At 41.8% G+C, this 22,015-nt stretch overlaps 3 protein-coding genes across 6 annotated transcripts; 2 read left to right on the top strand and 1 right to left on the bottom strand.

Moving 5' to 3' along the window:
• Nucleotides 1-506: 506 nt before the first annotated feature.
• Nucleotides 507-21,856, bottom strand: hec (calcitonin receptor hector). 3 transcript variants are annotated; one of them, XM_015186800.2, is made up of 11 exons: nt 7,856-8,085; nt 7,681-7,784; nt 4,468-4,664; nt 4,054-4,399; nt 2,843-2,933; nt 2,690-2,781; nt 2,495-2,621; nt 2,340-2,441; nt 1,893-2,011; nt 1,623-1,696; nt 507-1,568 (listed from the first exon to the last, which is right to left on the bottom strand). In XM_015186800.2, exons 3-11 carry the CDS (start codon nt 4,649-4,651, stop codon nt 1,189-1,191), a joined length of 1,515 nt encoding a protein of 504 aa, XP_015042286.1. In that variant the 5' UTR covers nt 4,652-4,664; nt 7,681-7,784; nt 7,856-8,085; the 3' UTR covers nt 507-1,188. The 3 variants fall into 3 exon arrangements, with proteins under 3 accessions (XP_015042286.1, XP_015042285.1, XP_001354436.3); XM_015186799.2 differs by lacking the exons at nt 7,681-7,784; nt 7,856-8,085 and adding an exon at nt 21,637-21,856; XM_001354400.4 differs by lacking the exon at nt 7,681-7,784.
• Nucleotides 10,786-12,546, top strand: LOC6901102 (heat shock protein 60A-like). Of its 2 annotated transcripts, XM_015186802.2 has the most exons (3): nt 10,786-10,879; nt 10,946-12,148; nt 12,207-12,546. In XM_015186802.2, exons 2-3 carry the CDS (start codon nt 10,946-10,948, stop codon nt 12,480-12,482), a joined length of 1,479 nt encoding a protein of 492 aa, XP_015042288.2. In that variant the 5' UTR covers nt 10,786-10,879; the 3' UTR covers nt 12,483-12,546. The 2 variants fall into 2 exon arrangements, with proteins under 2 accessions (XP_015042288.2, XP_002134578.3); XM_002134542.3 differs by having other exon boundaries at nt 10,802-12,148.
• Nucleotides 13,254-14,826, top strand: LOC6901101 (mucin-7). Its single transcript, XM_002134541.3, has 3 exons — nt 13,254-13,559; nt 13,623-14,323; nt 14,388-14,826. The coding sequence occupies exons 1-3, from the start codon at nt 13,283-13,285 to the stop codon at nt 14,547-14,549; spliced, it is 1,140 nt and encodes a 379-aa protein (XP_002134577.3). The 5' UTR covers nt 13,254-13,282; the 3' UTR covers nt 14,550-14,826.
• Nucleotides 21,857-22,015: the final 159 nt, after the last annotated feature.

Below are 22,015 nucleotides of genomic sequence, written 5' to 3'. Positions count from 1 at the left end.
TAGATATAGCTAACTAACTAAAAGAAACACATTTACACAATTGGAAGGATAAAGAGGGGACAAACAAATTTAGATGCATATTATTATATAACTTATATTGCAAAAAACCAAAACAAAAACCAAATCGAAATCTTAAGAAAGAAGAACGTAAATTTTACTATACTCGTATATATAAATGTATGTATAATTATTATTCTATTTGCATTTTATTGTATGTATTAGTTTTGTTCAACACTCTTTTGCTCTATCATAAACAAAAAAGGAACAAATAATCCAAATGAAAAACAAAAAGCAAAAACGCCGGCAAGCAATGGTATCTAAAATAAAAATATAACAAAACGATGGAAAAACTAAAAAAAAAAATGAAATAAAAATGAACGAACAAAATAATTACCAAAAACAGATTTTTCTTCATTTGGTCCAAAGAATACCCTTCCTCCAACTGTTCAATTCATTTTGGTGATAGATATCTTGGTTTATTCAGTACGTTAGAGTGCTTGAGTATGTGGTTTTAAAGTGCATATATTTGTCATAAGTAAATCACGACTACAGTGACATAACATTGTGTACATGTACATATATCTTTATCGTTTATAATAGAATTATGAGATAGCATTTGTTTCTTGAGGTACACTTGAGTACGTATTTATTTTAGAGGCCCTTGGCAATTGCCTAAGTAGGTCCTCTCTGGGTTGGTATTACGCATCATATTATATGATTTAAAATCGTATTGGTTTTAAATGATAACCTTTTGAGTCATCTACAAAGATATAGGTATATTTGGTTGGGTACATAAGACATTCAACTTCTTGTTTCCCGAATACTTTTTACTCAAAGGGGAATCAAAAAATGCTGAAATTAAAAATCAATAGATCTTAAATTTATTATTAAAGATCTTTCTTCAATATAATCATATCTCAGACTTTAGGAAAAAGTAAATTTGAAAGATTAAATTGAAACAATAAATGCTGTTTTATGATATTAGAAACGATAGATTCAGATATTCAATAACAGAAAGATTGCGATAGAAAGAAAGCGACAAGTCGTTTATAATGCTAAGAGGCAAACGATTTGCTGACAATCTCCAAGACCCTGAGCATAAAAACTCAAAATCTCTGGTCTGCCATTATCTCCGGGGTATTCCGTTGGACTCGGACTCTTGGGATGCTGTTGCTAGTCCGGTATACCTTACACGCCCAGTTCACGGCTGGGCGTGGTTGTGGCCAATTGTCCAGTATTACTCCCAGCAGGCGGTGCCGCCACCAAAGTGGGCACCCATTTGTTGAGGAGCGTGCGCATGGCGAATGTGACATCGTGATTGGCGAAGCAAAACAGGAACGAGACGACAAAGCCCTGTAAGCTGACCAGGACGACGGAGAGCAGCTGATAGAATCGATCCAGTTGGGTCCCGGCATCAGGACGGTAGGGTAGCAAGAAGTGCTGCAGTCCGAACAACGGCACCAGAATGATAGTGGCCCGCACGGCCTTGCGGATGGCCAGGGGAGCGGGCTGGGCTGACTGTGGATGCAGCTTCCTTACAATTACCCGTAGCACATTGATGAGAAAGACTGCAAGACATTGGAATTGGTAGGTGATAGAACAAAAATAGGGCGCTTACATACTGAAGCTGGCCAGAAGAGAGAGAGTTATTGGCACGGAGAAGATCCACAAAAAGAGGCTGTCATTGATCCAGCAGCTGCAAAGGAATATATATGTTTTAAACTAAAAAATTTAAGGATAGTTAAGGGTTTGACTAGTGTCGTCTTTTAGGAAGTTTGTGGCTTATGATTAGGGTATGCGATGGCTACATAGGAAAATCCTTCCAGATAGGGTAATGATAATGCTTGAGTATGATGACAAGATGTTTACGTAAGCAATGCTTTGGTACTCACTTTTCATTGTCCGTGCTGCTGTAGTGCCGTGCCGCGCCATAGACTAGCGCCACATGAATCGGGGAGAGCCAGCTGATGATTTTGAACCAGCGCATAACAATCGTGTCCTTGACAAAGACCTGTGCAAGACAAGACAAGGAAAAGCAGGGAGGGCTACAATTCTGACATACAAACTTGACGAAGACAGTGAGTAGTTTGCTAAGTTTCCAACTTGCTTTCCCATAAATTGAGTGGGAAACAAATTCAGATGCAGCTGATGGTGTTTCCATCAAAAGCAAAAACAGAAGCAGCAGCAGCACAGCAAATTAAATTCCCCATCCACAGCAGATGCTCATAAAGTATGCAAACTTGCCAGCAATTACGACGATTTGCATGTGAATCATATAAGCAAGAAATAAGAAACAAGAACCACGGAGGACTAGATGCACTGCTTCCCACACGACTCACCACAACGAGAACCAAGTGCAGGTGTAGACCCTCACAGAACATCCAGAAATAGTTGACCAGCATGAAGTAATGGACGACGAGATGGAGACCAATGCACCAGAGCTGAAAATAAATGATTTGGCTTCGATGGTGGTTCGGTGTGTGGATGGGCTTACCGGGCTTTCGGCTACGAACTCGGGCCTTTCCACCACCAGACGGTACCAAAGGATCCAGGCCACACAAGTGCATGACAGCGAGGCGAACAAATGGACATGAATACGAATGCGGGTGCAGCGCAAGGATCTGCAACGGACAGTCATTAGTTGTCAGTCTGAGTCTGAGTTGGAGCTACACTCAGAACTAGCACTTACTTGAAGCCCAGGAATATAATGATTGATATGAGAAGGGCCATCAGGGAGAGGGTATAGCCCTTTACATAAAGCTCGTTAATGAACTGACGGAACTGAAATGGCAATTTTCTTCATTAATCCTTCACTGGCAATTACTTCACGGAGACTGCTTGCCTCCAGGTCCTCGTAGTCCACACAGTTGGTGTAATTGGACCAGGTTAGATTGCTCACTGGATGACGGAACCACGAACCGTTCTCCAGGCAGCTAAGAAAACGAAATTTGCATAAAAATGTAAGTTTTTTAAGTTGGTATCCACTTGGGATATGTATGTATAAATATGTGTATATCGAATATATATTTCCAACTGATCAGAAATATAATGATTTTAACCAGGGACCCAAAATAAGGGTAATGAATGCAAATGTTAACTAAATCAATGTGAAGGAAATATGTTACGACAGCATGGAATACACAAAAATTCATATATTGGTCGTATTTAGCGGTATCAAAAAAACTTATATTTACGATTCATATGAAATAAATAATTTTTAATTCTTATTTTTAATTTCTAATCAAAAAAATGCAAAATAATCATTAAAATATAAGACATACATATTTGTGTAATAAATATGACATATAATTTTATTCATTTTAATTTTAAAAAGATACAAAAAACAGTTCTTCCGTAATTTTTATTTTTATAATCAAAAAAAGTTAAAGTGATTTATTAATCTTTTGAACTCAAATTTGTGTCGTTAATTTGGTAAAATGTGCGTAACAGAACAACTGGGTAAGGACAACTGTTTCCCTCCACATTTAATTCAAAACATAGGTGCAAAAAATTGATTAAATATCACAGTTGACAGACATGTTAAATACAAAGGGGTATTTTGATCTTCTTAAGTCGCGTACTTTCGGATTTCGTTTTGCTTTAAAATAAGCAATTACAAAAATAAAGGCTTTTTCACGCTGTATATTTTTCATAATTTTTTGCCGGAATCGATGAGAAAATGAAAAACATCGATACCAAAAATGTATGAAAATGGGAGCACCTAAACACGAAAACGAAAAGTTGTCTGATTAAATCATTATTTTGCTTTTTTTTAATGAAAAATAAAAAATAAGAGTTAATTTGTAGCTCTTAAAAAAAAAAGAGAAATAATTGTTAGATTGTAATTTTTTTAAATTTAAAATTTATAACAGTTACGCTCCCTGACTTTAACATCTGAAATCGAAAAAAACTTTACTTTTGACTCAAAGGTGTTGAGATTCTAATTGATTTCTTAAATAAAACAAGGAAATTTTTTCAACATGAAAATTGAAAAAACCACTCTATCTTAGACTTATCGTTTAAAAAATTGACAATCGATCAAATTTAACTCACGTCTTGTGGGCCAGAAATCTGCTGCTGAATCCCTCCACGAAATCGGGACAATATTGACTCAATACGGTGCCAGCCGGGGTGCGGGGCCAGCAAAGATATCCATCGAAGTTCAGAGGACAAAAGAGGCTGGTGGTGTTCTTTTCGCCGAGATTCGCCTGCTGCTGCTGCCTCTGGTGCTCTTCCAGATTCGTGGCCATCGTGGCGGTAATGATGGTGGCATAGAGCTCGTTATTGGCTGCCGACGCTTCGTCCACACTCTGCATATCAATGCTGCCCTCGTTGAGCACGACGTTCTCCAGATATCGTGGCACCGGACTGAAGTTTTCCGGCACCTCCACCTCATAGTCTGTGGAATGAAAGGATGCTGCGATGAGTGGATGGTGCTATGGGAAATCACGTACATATGTGTCTAACCTGTTGCCGGTACCGTAGAGTCCTCGTCGTATGTGTCGTTCTGGTAGCGATAGACGCACTCAGCATACAAATGCTTTAAAAATATGCGCAGATTATCCTGGGGCTGTGCTTGATCTGGCGATGAGGAGGCCGAGGTCTCCATGGCCTCCATTGGGGGCGTCTCAAAGTGGGAAACTGTTGTCATATCTCAAAGCTGGCTGGAGGAGGAGATGGGGAAAGCAGAGATGGTAGAGACTTGAGCTGCTTCTGGCTGTCCATTCGTGTGTGCCTCGGTAATTTGGTTAGGCTTCAAAGAGTTGAGCTTAGAGGAAACTGATACAGATACTCGTAATTTTGCCAAGAACTAGAATCAGATTGAATGGCATTGTGCAGCCAGATATATCATGCTCTGGACCAGACCAGACCCCCGGCCAAGACAAGCAAATTGTGACAGGTTTAACGTTGAATGGGACTTTGATTGCATTGCTTCGCTCACCGCTCAGAGCCCACGGGCAGACCACGATACGCCGCACCGCACCGCAACACAACACACCGTACCACCCATATGTTATAAATCAGTTTATTGTCTAATTAATGTCAGCATTTAAAGGAGCTTAATTGCATTTGGTCTCAAAGCAAATGCCACAGGGCAAACTCAAATGAAATGCACTGCACATCGATCGAAAAGGTCGCCGTGATGAAAGGAGGGATGACACCCCACGGAAGTGCCACCGGGAGACAGGGAGACACATGTGGCATACTCGTAGGATGAGCTGCGCTGCGAAGTTCTAGCCTAACTCGGTTATATTTTTAATCAAAACTCATTTCGCTTGATTGAGTTTTAACAGAAGCCCTGCACTGGTACCGACCCACCCGCAACAGCTCTAGATTCTGATCCATTTGGTACCCCAGTCCCAGCTCCAGTGTCTCGGTAAATGCACACCGAAGGAGGATGAGAACAAGTCTGTTGTGGAGGAGGCTGCGGGAAAAACTTTAATTTGCGGTTTTTTACTTTTATTTATTACTTTTTTTGACAGTTTTCAGGAAGATTTGAGAAGGGAAAACACTCCTGCAGTTTGCTTGTTTTTATACCCCAGGCTAGTAGAGAACGGGTGCATGAAAATGTATGCAAAAGGCAGAAAAAGGCTTTTATAAATGCAAAAGGTACACATAAGAGTATATATATTACCCTAAGAACTTTTTTTCTACGTTTTTTTTTAAATAGATTTGTGGCTATAAAATTGCTTAAAATTTTGTTTCCTTTTCTGTTTTGTCTTTTTGTTAAAATTTTTCAAATCTGGTTACTTTTACTTTTTTTTAAGTGGTGCGTTTTTTTTCATAGCTTAATAATCTAACATCTGGTTGTGTTAAACTTTGTAATTCTAAAAAACCACATTTTTAGCAGCTGTAAATCGGACCTAAACACTTTGTAGCTTTAACTGACCGTCTGGAAACCTTCAAATTCAAGATTGATAATTTTGACTTTGACTCGGGAAAAGTTGAAATAAATATATTCCTTTGGTTTTCATATTTTTCTTGTATAGGTCATTCTCAAATAATTATAACCTTCTAGAGGGAGTGTTTATTATTACGTCTGTTCATTCTGCAAGTGTCTTTCTTGATACAACGGCAATTTGCGGTTTTCAGAGCTTCAAATGGATAATGGCCATTGTCTGCCATCTTTTAAAATTCCTGACGTGGGGTCGAGTCTAACCAACATTAATGAGCATTAATTGCAATTTTAATCATTAGGCTTTCCCATGTCTGGTTTCCTATATTAAACTGAATGCAGTGCACTGCCGGATGCAGTCACCCACAGTGCAGCGCCATGGCGCTGCAATGCAATGTAATTCCTTTTAATGGCGCTGGGGCATTTTAGAGGCACCGCAAAGTACGAGTATAAGAATGCATAAAGTTAATAAAGTTCGGTTTTATTTGTTTAATTTTCGAATCTTAAATTGGTATTAACGAATCAATAAAAACCTGAATTTTTCAATCAGTTCGATTTCTGAATTTTTTAACATCTTCCCAATTTGTTTCACATTCATCTTTTGACTACCTTACCTGATTACCTTAAAGTCAAGCAAACCAATTGTCCAAACATGAATAAAAAAGATGCCTTTTTCTGGCTTTCAAAGTTCAACTAAACCGAATACATTATCTCACATTTCCATAGCTAACCTTTCTTTTTTCTTTAGCTTTCATTTGTTTAAAAAATGTACATATTTAAATAATTAGAAATCATAAATCAATAGAATACGGCGGAAGTAAATGTCTTTAGAGTCAAATCAGCTGCAATTTAGTTAAATGTATAATGAAACCGCATATGTAGTTGATCCATTTCCTGCTTTATGTATAAAACGTCTATGTTTAAAACCCTTCACTGGTTGTTAGCACTCAATAAGGAACTTCTCGAGATTTCTATTAACAGTACTCATAGTTTTTATAATAATTGGTCTTAGAAATAAATTCAGTGTGAAGCCTACATAAAATACGAATAATTGGAAAACGTTTGCTTGCATAAATTATGCATGAAATTGAAATTTATTGTCAAAAACAGGCAGCAGTACGAAAACGTATAAGAGGAACGAGCAGAACGAGCAAAGACCAGGCTCAGTCTCATTCCCCTGCTAAAAATGATACAAATGGCCAGTGGTCGGGAATCGGGCGAAGGAATAATTATATGTACACATGCTGAATATTGATGATGAATTGTTTTGTCTAGCAAGCGAAACAGAGCGATGGCAAAAAAGTCAATGCGCTTAATGATGCTGCTTCTCAGGCACTGTGTGGCTTTGGCTTTTACAGCCCGGAAACGGAAATGCCATCACGCACACAGACGCCTAATAGAGCTGCTTATGTATTATATTTTTCTGGCAATTCAGCTATTTTTGCCACCAATTAAAATAATAAATGACTTCAATGGTCGCCATATTAGTGCAAAATACCAAATGCAATTATGTCGCTGGCCCCCGATCTTTTTGGATTTTCCGCCTTTTTGCTGTCATCCCCGTGGTCCAGTGATAGGCAGAAAAATTGCTACATTTGTAAATTATTGCAGTCATTTCCTGTCCATCACTGTTTTTGTCTTTCCAGCTGATCCAAGAAAAACTTTTCGTGTGGCAAAGCCAGGGAATGCCAGGCAACGGAAATTGGCATCGGTATGTTAACCAATTACTTATTTTTATATAATCTTCATCCATGTATAATTTTGAAATAGAAATCTTTGCTTACTGAAACCAGAGTGTGTCTCCTGCTGTGAATTCTGCTGCAGCGAATTCTTGAAATATTTTCGTGTGAATTACCACACGATATTCAAAAATTCTAGTTCGTTTTCACTTCATCACAATTAAGAAATATAGAGATAAGGTGAAAGCGGGAAACATCAAAACCATTTGAGTTTTTCTACCTGATCTTCGGACACCTGCCGGTTTCATTTATTCAACCAGAAGTTCCGTTTACTGTCTATCGCACGTAATGTACAAAAAGTACCACAAAAAAAAATAAATAAATAAAACGGAAGAAAAAGGCGCAAAAAAGTGAACTTTTATCTGGCACAGATGCGGCTTGTCTCAGATGCCGACCGTGCGGCAGCGCGTTCTAGTGGCAAGTGACCAAGCAGGCATCCAGCGCGAGGCGACATGACCCGACGCGAGTCGACGTGAACCGACACGGCCCACCCGGGCCCGACAACCCAACCCGACCCCGACCCGGACTTGCTGGGGCAAGTCACGGCACGGAACGAGGGAAGCTGTCATGGGCCTACACTGCGAGTGTGTACTCGTGGAAGTCAAAGCAATCGCCGTCGGGGTGGCAGCAAAGTTTTGAATTAGTTTTGTCTGTTGTCGTTCTGTGGAAATTTTGGTAGTGAAAAACAGCGTACAAAACTTGGGTTTGATATATGGATAATGAACGGTTGTGAAATTTGAATCGAAATATAATTTTCCTTGTTTTGATTACGAATTAGATTAATGATAATTGTTAGACTTTTTATATACTTCGCACCCGATTTGGCCCTCCAAACCAGCTTGTATTATATACTCGCCAAAGCTATATTGTTGGCTACTGTTCGTCGCAGTGCTAACGTATGTCTGTAACACCCTCATCAAGTGGAAGGGAAATTTCGTCATCATCGAGGGCGAGCAGCGCATCATGCAGTTGGATGCTACAGAAGAAAGACGTTGATCGCGCCTCTGGGGATAAATCACCTCGAATCGCTTTTCTTAAATTTCCACGATATATTGTATTTGAATTTGTATTTGTAGTTGAAGCGTAGTGTATTCTCTCTCTGTATAGCCTCTGCCAGACCACGCTCTCCTCTCCCGTTCTCTCAGTGATTCGTGCGCAGGGCCAAGGAGTGGACCAAGGAGTGGGGTGAGGGGTTCCCAGCAACAAGTAGCTGTTCGCCTGCTTGCCAGCTTACTTTCTTTCTGTGACACGATATGCTCGGCAATATGTCTGTTGTGTGCGTCTAACAGTTTGATATACGCCAAACAGGGCGTGGTCACTTGCGGTGGGCTGTGGAGCAACGACGTACAAATTGCTACTCGAGCTGGGAGGGCCGGGCAGCATTTACTTAAGACATTTAAACGGAAACGGTACGGCTTCTCGGGTCTTCCTCAATAAGATTTGTCGTATGGATGTGATTCGATTTGGATTGCACATTAAGTTTTCTATTTTTTATACCCGATACTCAAAATGAGTATTGAGGTATATTAGATTTGTGGTAAGAGTGGATGTGTGTAACGTCCAGAAGGAATCGTTTCCGACCCCATAAAGTATATATATTCTTGATGAGCATCAATAGCCGAGTCGATTGAGCCATGTCTGTCTGTCCGTCTGTCCGTCCGTCCGTCTGTCCGTCCCCTTCAGCGCCTAGTGCTCAAAGACTATAAGAGCTAGAGCAACGATGTTTTATACCCAGACTTCTGTGATATGTCACTGCTACAAGAATATTTCAAAACTTCGCCCCGCCCACTTCCGCCCCCACAAAGGGCGAAAATCTATGCCATCCAAAATTTCAAAGAAACGATAAAACCAAAAACGCAGAATCGTAGAGGATGACTATATCTTTTAGAGTGTAAAGCCTGAAACAGGTCGTATAATTATTATAGCCAGAATCAAAAAAACAATTTCATTCTTTCTCGCTCTGTCTCTCTCTAACACACAGGTTTCATGGTCGGTTTTGCCAATTGCAAAATATGAGTTCAAGGACCTCAGAACCTATAAGAGCCAGAGCAACCAAATTTGGTATCCACACTCCTGTGATATCGGACCTTGACCATTTTATGTCAAAATTTCGCCATACCCCCTTCCGCCCCCGCAAAGGACGAAAATCTGAGGCATCCACAAATCTCAGAGACTATTAAGGCTAGTGTAACCAAACACACACTCCTTTAAGATTTCACTATAAAACGTATATCTCAAAATTTCGCCCCACCCCCTTCCGCCCCCACAAAAGACGAAAATCTGTTGCATCCACAATATTGCAGATTCGAGAAAACTAAAAACGCAGAATCATAGATAACGACCATATCTATCAGATTGCTGAATCTGGATCAGATCAGATAATTTTTATAGCCAAAAGGAACAAATCAATTTGCACTGGCTACGCAGCGCCCGACGTCACGCTCAGACTGATTTTCTGTCTCTCTCGCACGCACTCTTTGTCGTGTCGTTCAATATTAGCGGCGCCTGCTGGAGGAGAGCCATACTGACTTAGTATCGGGTATAACTGTAGAGTTGCGGTGTCCCCTCGTTTGGATTCTCGTTGAGAGAGCCCCGTGTGGGTTACAGTTTTAGTTTGGGCCAGAGTTCTTCTTATCGAACAGCAGGCAACCTGCATTCATTTAATATATCACCCTTTATCTTATGTTTCCTCTTTGGGTTTCGGCACATTTTAAATATGTATTTCAAATATATAAATAGTTCTTTGTTACATTTCAACGGAAATATTGAGGGGAAACTAGTCTTAGATGTATTTCCAACAAGCAACGTTCGGATTCCGTGAGATTTAGTTCTGGAAGTTCTTTACCGAAAAAGTCTGGCATGTAAGAACTGAATTGCGAGATATTTTTGCGTTATTTTATATGTTTAATGCCATTAGAAAAAATATATGCGACCTTTTTTTGATTTTTTTCTAGAAAGAACATTGCTTATTGACATTGATAGTGGAGGGTAACATAGTACATCGACTGATTCGTGGAAACACCTTGGAAACACCTCCCTATGTAGTTCTGCCACAATGTACATTTTCTTTGAGTATTATGATTGTTGCCGAATGAAATTCAAGGTTTTCAGAGGTTTGAAAAGAATTTTTTTTAGGTAGCCTTTTGTTTTATGTACTTAAATCAAATACATATTGTTATTCAATAGAGAACTCTGATATAACTGAATCTGAACTTGAGAAAAAATTTAAGAAACAACTCGTGTAGTAAATTCCGTGCTTCTTCGAATATTTAAAAAAATGCATACTTTTTTGACTTTTCTTAATTGCCAGATGCCGATTATAAAACGTTGTTTTTCAAACGGCGGAGCCCTGTCCCGCCATGGATTCATTGAAGAGAAGTCGGTGGCCAATTCGCTATTAAAAAAACTGGCTCAAATAAGTACCCAGGTGGTCCAGGATATAGTAGACGATTCAGACCAGGAGGTTGGCGGTATAACGACTACCACAATTTTGGCGCGAGCTCTCGTAAATGAGAGCAACCAATTTATATCCAAAGGCGCCGATCCCAAAGAAATTCGGGTCGGCATCATGGCAGCAGTTGAAATGGTCATTAAGCAACTTAATGCCATGGCTCGCCCCATCAACAGACCTGAGCAGCTTCTTAGAGTGGCCATAACATCGGCACAAGGTGATCGGGCTATCGGAGGTCTGATCTACCAGACCATCAACACAATTGGACTGGATGGACAGATCTGCATACGGAACGCGAATACCATCGATGTAGAGCTGCGTTTCTGTGATGCAATTAAGTTCCGGCAGAGCTATATCTCGCCGAGCTTCATCAACACTCCAAGCCGATCCCTGGTAGAATTCGACAGTGCTTTGCTCTTCATCTGTCGCAATACGCTCACTCGGGCGGAGAGCATTGTGCGTGCCATGGAACTGGCGGAATTGAAGCGTATGCCCCTGCTGATTATTGCAAAGGACATTGTGGATGAGGCTTTGAACCATTTGATTTTACAGCGCATAAATGCGAATGCGAAGGTGGCTGCTGTTAAGGCCCCTTGCTTAGGCCGGTGGGGCCTCACAGATATTGCCATGGCCTCAGGTGGCGCTGTCTTCCCCAAAAATAATGAGCCGGAGCCTGAACCAGCCACCATCAACATCTACAATCTCGGCCAGGTAGGATATGTGACCATCACGAAAGAGGACACTCTGCTGATTCAGGGTTATGGCGATGAGAAGGCCATCGTAGACCGTATCGATGCCATCGAGAAAGAGATTCGCTGGTCATCCTCTCAATCCCAGAAAAAGATTCTAGAGGAACGCATGGCTCTTCTCGACACTAGGGTCGCTGTCTTCTTGGTCGGCGGTTCCAGCGAGGGCGACAAAGAAAAGAAAAAGGCTCTTATCGCCAACGCAGTTAGGATCACGAACGCTGCCGTCGAAGGGGGCCTCGTCCCCGGTGGAGGCACTGCCCTGATCCGGTGCATGGAACATCTGGAGAGCTTGATAGTCGAAAACAAAGATCAGGTAAGTTGGTAGTCGCGTCAATCATCCATAACTCATGCGATCCCTATGTGATGTACAGAGCCTCGGAGTGGATACCGTGCGTCGAGCCCTACGCATGCCGTGCTGGACTATTGCACAAAATGCGGGACTCGATGGTGACGAGGTGGTATATATTGTGGAGACGGCCCCCATGTATGAGGATTTTGGATACGATGTGGTGTCAGGAAAATACGGTAGCATGTCCATGAAGGGTATCATGGATCCAACCAAGGTGGTGTGCACTGCCATCACAAATGCCGCCGGTATGGCCTCGCTCCTGATAACCGACCACGAGTATATGATCTCCAATAAGTAGTTGTGCCCCAAACAATACATTATATTTTTTTAAGGTTCAGTAAAAGTTTAAGTTCCTACAATAATTTTTTGACTTTTTAACATACTCTACATGCAGCTCTATATTGTTGCACTACGCTTACATTATGCCAAGATTTTGGTTTATTCAAAAGAAACTTTTACATTTGTTGGAAGTTTCTTCAGATGGATGACGTTTTCAAATGTTTCTTTGTACAATTTATCAAAAAAATTCTGAAAGAAATACTGAAGAAAAAAAAATATTTCCAATAATTGGCCAATTTTATTTTCTAGCAATTACCTTGAATTTCCATTATTATAAATAATAATAGATCCTTATCATAGCATCAAAGTATTGTAATTAGTAGATAGTAAAGAAAATAAATTTCCCACAACTATCAATGCCATTAATATTATCAGTGTTCCAGCTTGACGATCGCCGTTCCACAATAGGTCACCCATTTCTGGGCGTCACCAGAGAGTGCTCAAAGTGCGAGTGCGAGAGTTTAAAAAAAGCATGCGGAGCGATGGGAGTTTTTGTGAGGTAACGGTCGCACTCAGAGCGCACGTTTCGGAGTGATAAGAGCGGGGATGGAGCTGAATAGAAGCGTTAACCAGAGGAAGGTGATGTAAAGAGTATATAATCATTCGTCCGGGTTGACAAGCCAGGCACGTAGCGCCGTCACAGAGCCCGGCCAAGCCAGGGAGTTATCAGGGGTTTGCTCTAGTTTTGGGATTGTGTTTGGGTTTCCACATAAAAGGCGTGAGCGCTGCTAGCAGAGACATCAGTTCTTCGGCAACAACATGTTCCACTCCAAGCTCCATCTTCTCCTCAGCGTAGCTAGTGTCCTGGGTGCCCTGCACACGGCTCAGGCCCAGTACGATCTCTATGGGGATCTATCCTACGGCAGCTCGGTAGAGTCGCAGCTGGACTACGTATTCACGGACAGCTACTACGACGTCATCTGCCCGCCCGGCGGCTCCCCAGTGTGCGCCACGGATGGCCGCCAGTACCAGCGGTTCTCCAGCAAGTGCCGGCTGGACTCGCAAAACCTTAAGCTGCTCTTCGCCGGCAATCCGGGTGAGTGCTGTGCTCTCTCAGCCAGGACTAGTGTCTCAAAAGTAAACTCTCCCTCCTTCCCAGAACTGACTCAAACTGATCTCAACTACTGCTCCTCGTACTCTGCTCTGGCTCCTTCGCCCTATTATCTGCGCCCCCAACCGACGCACGCCACCCACTACTCTTCGATCTCAGGCTCAAACTCATTCGCCTATGCCGCGGCCAACGGTCCCTATGGCGCCAAGGCAGTCGCTGAGGCTCCCGGTCCATATCCCGTTGGGTCCTCTTCCTATCCCGTGTATTCGAAAAGCGCTCCGGCGTACAGGGCCTTTGATGGAGCGTATCCTAAAACTACTGCGGCTCCGGCCCGTGGCTCCACAGTGGTAGCTACCAAGGCAACTCGTTATCCTTCTAGGTATCCCACTGCGGCTCCAACTTCAGCCCCCACTACTCCTCCTACGCCTGCAACTACTGATGCAACCACTGATACATCAACTGCTGCTCCAACAAAGACATCGACGACTGCCCCAACAGATGCATCGACGGCTCCTCCAACGGCAGCACCCACCGATGCACCAACAGCTACTCCAACGGTAGCACCTACTGATGCATCAACGGTCGCTCCTACGGCCACACCCACCGATGCACCAACCGCCGCTCCAACCTCTGCTGCCACCGATTCCCCAACCGCCACTCCCACGGCTGCACCCACGGCTGCTCCCACGGCTATTTCCACGGCTGCTCCCACAGATGTTACCACGCAAGCCACAACCGCGGCTCCCTCCGTAAGAAATCCTCATCCCTGATATCTAACCCTTTCTCAAATACTCCATCGTTCCAAAATTTCAGGGCGATCTGGTGATCACGGAGACAGACGGTTTGACTACAACCACCACCACCGTGACGCCGGGCACGATCGACACCTGTCCCGATACCTTTACCACCTTGACCATCGTCGTGAATGGAGTGACGAGCACAGTGAGTGGCTGCAAGACCGTGACAACAAGTTGAGCAGTAGCGAATAAATGTGGAGAACCGTCAGCACGATAACGACACCAATAGAAACCATAGATTCAATAATTCGAAATAATTGCAATCGATCCACGGCAATGTGTGGCGTGTTCCATTTAATTTAATAAAACTATTAGTACAGCCCCACAAACAACTGAACTCAATCGCATCTGGCCGGTTTTGGGAGTTCCCTCAATGCGCAACTCTCATCGAGCAAGTGTATCCGCCCTCCCTTCAATATAATTTTCGGCATTGGCCTAATACATTTTTTTAAGCAGTTGGCGCTTTTGTGTTCGCTTATCTTTTCACAATAAAATGGCATTAAAAGCTTAGGGAAAAATCAGGAAAATGTGGGGCCAGGCCATGAAAACTGTAGCGGCGGCCTTTGTATCATAGAGCCGTCGGCTCTGTGGTTGGGTGGCTCGGTGGCTTGGCCGCTCGAAGCGGAAACGGAAATTAACAAATGCCCCTGGCAACACTTTGCATCTGCAAACAGCAGTGACAACAAAAGCAGCAGAAACTCTGACACCAGGCCCCGCTAAAATAGCCATTTATATTCAAATTGTTTTAGCCTGGCTCTGATTTTCGGCCTGCAGGAACATCAGTTTTTTGTGGTATTTTCATACACGATACTCAAAGAGTATAGGGGTACATTAGATTTGTGGTGAAAGGCGCGAATATATATATTCTTTATCAGCATCAATAGACGAGTTAAACTGTTCGTCTGTCCGTCCGTCCCGATGAGCGCCTTGATTTCAGAGACCATGAACTATCAAACTTCTGTCATAGCCCACTGTTACAAATATTTTAAGATTTCTCTCCGACCCTAGAAAGGACGAAAACTGTGGCATCGACTATTTTAAAGATAAGGGAAAACCAGAAACGCAGAATCGTAAAAAATGACCATAGCTACCAGATTGACGAATTTGGCCAAGATCTGATTATTATTACAGCCGGAAAAAACATATCAATTCGCAGTGGCTACGCAACGCCGTCCACGCGCTAACTCGTTCTTTCTCTCTCTCTCTCTCTCTCACACTCTCATCTTGTAGTGTGCGGCCTCTTTCGTAGGAGAGCCATACTCTCTGAGAATTGGGTATAAATGTAGAGTCGCGGCCGTAGCAGCGACGCACACCCTTCGTCTCATTTTTTCTTTGTTAAGCGGGGAGGGTTCTTCAAGTGTAAAAAGTTTCATGTGGAAAGCTGTTTAATTAAATAATAACAATTTAATTTGAGGTGCAAATTCGGGAACGTTTTGTTGCGGCAACACAAACCTAAAGACATTTGGTATATTTTTTCTCTGAGGCTTGGAATGAATTTCAGTGAATTTTTAAAGGAGTTGAAGCATGAACTTTGATTCAATTTGGGTGTAATTTTGTTCATGCTCCGTACTTTGTTCGGTTATTCCATGTGCTTAAATTTCAGACGAAAATTCTTTTATCCTTAGATTTAACAATTTAAGAGCAATTTACCTCTGGGCGCAACCTTTTTATAATTGCTTAAGTATTTTAAATTCACGATTATATCTCAAAGAGGTTTTCTGGTATTCCGAAAAAGTACATTTATATACAATTATTTCAACCGATGTCAGATGTCTCCCTACCACCGTTTCATCCTTCATACTTTCCAAGAATTCCAGACTTTTGCATATTTTATGTAAGATGATTTGAGAAATTTCATTTGATTTGATTTGATTTGTCGGCCGCAACAATGTTTTTTATTTGCTTGCATTTTCTTTTTGCCCTTCCATCAAAAGTTAGCCGGAACATGGTAGGAGGAAGAGAGAGCGCAAAGTTGCTGAATTTGCCAAAACACTGGCCGAACAATTGAATGAACTCTTTTGCTATTCTCTTACACCTCAAGCGTTCGTCGTCGATTGGTTGGTGGAGGGTGGAGGGGGGGGGGGGGGGGGGATGTTGTTTGTGTAGTTGTAAACAATGAATGGACGGGCCAAGCAAGCAATATCATGAATGTGGAGTATGCGAACGAAGAGATATGTACCTTATAATCAGTTTTTTTGTACAATTTATTGTAAGTCTTCCGCCAATTAGATAAATAAACGAAGCTATCTATTTGAAAATTGATGGCGCCAAAGTTTTTTAACTAGTATATTTGATATTTCAGTCAAGTTTCTTTGGTTGCTGCGGTCTTTGAAGCGTTTGATCAGTCCATCATACCTTTTTTGTTCCACGAGCACCATACACCTTCTCGTAAACAGAATGCGAGACGTTGAAACTTGAAAGGCAGCTGCGCGCCGCATGGCCTTCCCTTGCGACGGCTGATAACTGATACCAGATGGTAGATAGTCGTTGTAGTCGGATGGCAGCGGTACCTCAACTTCTTAAGCCAATTATTGACACGCTGTGGCAGCTCGAATAAATCAAAATCTGGGCTAAGCCGTTGAAGGAGATGGAGGGGAAGCTAAAGCTGAAGAAGGCGCTTGGGCTGAAGAGGGAGCTAAAGAAGGACCAGAACCAGAAGGAGAACGACTTTCTTGAGCTATAATGTTTTTAATAAATTTCAAGTGGAACAAGATTTGTGGTGGCTTTTGATCGGGCAAATATTTTGCTTGCATGCCATGCTGGCCACGCCCACACAACATAAATCAAATGCCGCCCGCATGCCACTGGAGTGACTTGATTCGTTTGATTTTGGCCCTTTTTTTAAACCACGTTCCCTGTGGCTGACTATGTGGCCCGAATGAATATTTATGACCGTGAAATCAGCTTATAACATTACCCATTCCTCTCGACTTCCCCCTTGTATTTATATTATATTCTATATATGCATGGACTCGGCTGATCCAATAGGTTGTTTACCATTTATACCGCGAAATCAGATCGCATTCAACGGACAAGAACAATGTGTTGGGTATTTTTATTAGATTTAATCGTGCGCGCCTTGACTACGTACAAATAGTATTCATTTCGCACCTGAACTTGGCCGAAAAATGTTCTCCGGGCCAGGCATTCTGCCTGCTCTGGCGAGAGCCACAACGGGCAATCCAATAAGCAAGAGAGCAATCGAAAAAGTAATGATTTACTGACGCTAATTAGACTGGGCATTCGGTGTCGCTGATGGTTTATATCATAGCGAGCTCTGAAAATAAGCACATAAATAATTTAAAATTAATTGCAAAAATCGAACAAGCTACGTACAGCCTTTCCATCTCGATGACAGCTTACATTCGATATTCATAAATTTCAATTAGCTGGAATTCTTATCACCTAAAGGGCCTACCTCGCATACCATTCAAGATTTATTGGGCTGCTCAACGAAAGGGTCAGTCGTCTCCTGATCAGCAGTTTAGAGTTTGAATCTTTGCACAGTCTTTGCTCTTTACTTTTTTATTTCAATTTATGCCAGTATTCGGCTCATTAATTAACAACCATAAAAACTGTACTTTATGAATATTTTTCATCATTTTGCTATTTGTTTTCTTAAGTTTCTTTTCTTTTATTTCAACTGTTTGTTTTTCTATGGCTATGATGTATGCATATTTTTTGGAAATTTCTTATATATGTACATGACTTATAAATTAAGAGTGATTTAAGAAAAACAACAATTTTATTTTAACTATTGATATTTGGGTTAATGTGGCTTAATGATACTGATCCAAGCCCACAATACCAAAACATAAATAGCAAACACTTCCTGTTGGCTCTAATCAATTATAAGGAGTATCGGTTATACGGCTGACTGGCCATCAATTTTGAGTGCTTTCAGTATGGGAAGAATCACCATAAAATATATAGAGAGCGAGTCGAGGGTCCAGTATATACAGTTTGTTTGAAAAATTAATCAAACGCCGCGCTGACAGCTGAGGGAGCGTCACTGAGAAAATAAATTAAAAATACATAAAGCTCTCAATTACGAAATTCTGTATATTTAATTCCAGCTGGCGACCAACAAAGGACACTCGAAGAGCACAAAGGGAACATCATCAGAAACATCACCAGAAACAGCAATGGCAACTCTGTCAGCACCAAAAGCAGGGGCCCAAACAGCGAAGGGCGCACTGAAATGGAATCCAATTTCCATGTTTTTTTTTTGCTGTCTTCCTATTTCTGTTCCTTTCCGAATTTCGCTGTGCTCCGCAGGGCGGTCATAAAAATTTAATATGCGCCCAAAAGTCGGATACAATAAAATGTGCAGCTCTATGCTAGCAAGAACATGTTTTAGTGAGACAAAGTAACTTAAATTTGAATCATAAACTATGAATTCAGCCCCCTGGCAGCCCAACAGCGCTTCTGTTCTGGCAGACCTCCACCAAATTATGCTCTAAAAGTGGCGAGAAAACAAGCAAACGACGACACTTGAGACACCATTCGGGGCCCCCGAAACAGACAAACAGCGGCATAAACAGTCGCCTCATTAGTTCCGCGTACACGGTGGTCAGGGTAAAGCGGACAATAGAAAACTTTAAGAGCTGCTCAAAGAAATTTCGGCTGGCCAGCCACTGAAAGAAATTTCAGAATCTCTTAAACATTTGCAAGAAAGTGGTTTGGGTAACGTTCATGACTGGACATTTGTGCGGTCGAACTATAAGACACTGCTAATTCTTCCGCAATAAGTATACTCCTTGACTAGGGATATCTGCTTAAAGACACACTTGAGTCTGAACATTTAGGTACACTTAGTGTACTTTGGACATGTGTTGGGAAATTAAGGAATGGTTAAAACATGTAACTTCAAGGTGTAACCCAAATTAAAATACTTTAAAATGAAACCTACTCCCATCATCAGATTTAACACAATGTGCAAAATGTTTCGGTTTTGCCCTTTCGCTCTGAGGTTAAATTCTTAATGCCTCCACCATTGCTTGTCGGAACACTCTTGATTGGTTTGTCCGTCATGGTGTTATCATCGAAGTCGTTGGGTGCAATTTTTGGGGACATGTCGACACTTGTAAGCTCTTTGATGAAGCGCCTGTCATCACTGTATTGGCGGTGGCACTGCCACGTATTGGGGCGAATCCTTTGCTGTCGCATGTACTGTGCCAATACATACATACGTATATGTACATATATGTATATGGATATGTATATGTATATGTATGTATGTCAATGTATATCATATATATCAGGCATACATATGTAAATCTACGTATGTATAGATAGAACGAGGGGGAACGTTGTGAGTTGCTGCGGACACCGCAACTCTACAGTTATACCCGATAGTAAGTCAGTATGGCTCTCCTCCAGCAGACGCCGCTAATTTTGAACGACACGACAAAGAGTGCGTGCGAGAGAGACAGAAAATCAGTCTGAGCGTGACGTCGGGCGCTGCGTAGGCAGTGCAAATTGATTTGTTCCTTTTGGCTATAAAAATTATCTGAACTGATCCAGATTCAGCAATCTAATAGATATGGTCGTTATCTATGATTCTGCGCTTTTAGTTTTCGCGAATCTGCAATATTGTGGATGCAACAGATTTTCGTCTTTTGTGGGGGCGGAAGGGGGTGGGGCGAAATTTTGAGATATACGTTTTATAGTGACATCTTAAAGGAGTGTGTGTTTGGTTACACTAGCCTTAATAGTCTCTGAGATTTGTGGATGCCTCAGATTTTCGTCCTTTGCGTGGGCGGAAGGGGGTGTGGCGAAATTTTGACACAAAATGGTCAAGGTCCGATATCACAGGAGTGTGGATACCAAATTTGGTAGCTCTGGCTCTTATAGGTTCTAAGGTCCTTGAACTCATATTTTGCAATTGGCAAAACCGACCATGAAACCTGTGTGTTAGAGAGAGACAGAGCAAGAAAGAATGAAATTGTTTTCTTGATTCTGGCTATAATAATTATACGATCTGGTTCAGATTTTGCACTCTAGAAGATATAGTCATCTTCTGCGATTCTGCGTTTTTAGTTTTTTCGTATTGTCGAAATTGTGGATGCTACAGATTTTCGCCCTTTGCGGGGGCTTAAGTGGGCGGGGTAAAGTTTTGACATATCACAGAAGTCTGGGTATAAAACATCGTTGCTCTAGCTCTTATAGTCTTTGAGCACTAGGCGCTGAAAGGGACGGACAGACGGACAAACGGACAGACGGACAGACATACATGGCTCAATCGACTCGGCTATTGATGCTGATCAGGAATATATATACTTTATGGGGTCGGAAACGATTCCTTCTGGACGTTACACACATCCACTTTTACCACAAATCTAATATACCCCAATACTCATTTTGAGTATCGGGTATAAAAATGCAAGTACTGTGAGGGAGTTGTGTAAGGATGGGACACTGACTAATGAGCAGCGTTGTTTTTTTGATCAACGGCCGCTACTGCCGTTGCAGTTCTTGGTTAAATATAGTTATGTTACAGTCATTGTCTGGGGCGTTGCCATCGTACTTGTACTTATGTCTGTATTTGTACTGGCTGATCCTATCCTTAGCAAACGCTTGGGTGTGGGTCACGTGGCCGGAGGCAGCTGCTAATTGAATCACAAGCCCCAGTATAAAGTGAACAGCAAACAGAACTACAATAAACGTAACAGTAAGAACAGAAGTATCCACAACAGAGGAGCCACGGAACTCGTTGCGGGTACGTCACAAAGAAAATTCCACATCCCGTGGAAATGTCAATATCTCAGAATGTCCAATACAAGAATTGGATAGAATTAAATAAAATAAAATAAAATAAAATAGCATGAATGTAAATAAAATAACCATGTAAATAGTTCACCACTGAAATGGAAAATGCCGCGAAGTAAACAGTAAGTGATGCGAAAATGATTTTCGTGCTTTGGGACAGAAGAGTTGCTTAGATTGATAAATCTCCCTTCTTTTACATCCAGGGAAATGCTTTCGGGCAGGCATAAAATGCGAAGCACATATTTATGGGATGCCTGAATAAATTGTATCCAATGCGTCGGCGAGTTACATTAGAGACCCAAAAGTAAATAAAATTTCATGCGTCTGCCAGATCTGTGCGTGACGAGTCGCATTTAACACCAAACGAAATTAACAAAGCAAATGCTTAAATACTCGGAGTAGCCTTACACAAAAATACAGTGAGAAAATGGGGGAAATTGATTCAATGACGTATGCAATTTGGTATAATTCACTATTTACTGAAGTCTGTTTACCTCAGCTCTGGGGGCCATGTGCATGTGTCCGCGACTGCAATATAAAAATTCTATAGCTTCCGGATTTACAATGCCTCTCGAATTTGGCGCGTCAATTGTGGCAGTTCCGATTTTAGTATTTTAATGCCGAACAACACTCAGAAATAGTAACGAGAAATTGATACGCTCAGATTGGCGGACAGAATTCGACGGCGACCGGGCGGCCCTTCAACCAGTTGGGAAGTGAAGCCGTCACAACAATTGGGTGGAGCGCCGCCGCCCCCATGCTAGCTGTACACTGCTTTTCGTTGGTTTTACAGTGCGTAAAATATTGTCCAATTCCTGAAAACTTTACACAGCTTATGGGAACTTTTAACTGCTTGTGAGCTCTGTCTATGCT

This window comes from Drosophila pseudoobscura, chromosome X (genome assembly GCF_009870125.1).
Source record: "Drosophila pseudoobscura strain MV-25-SWS-2005 chromosome X, UCI_Dpse_MV25, whole genome shotgun sequence".
Lineage (NCBI taxonomy): Eukaryota > Metazoa > Arthropoda > Insecta > Diptera > Drosophilidae > Drosophila > Drosophila pseudoobscura.
This window is presented reverse-complemented; position numbering and strand designations above follow the sequence as displayed.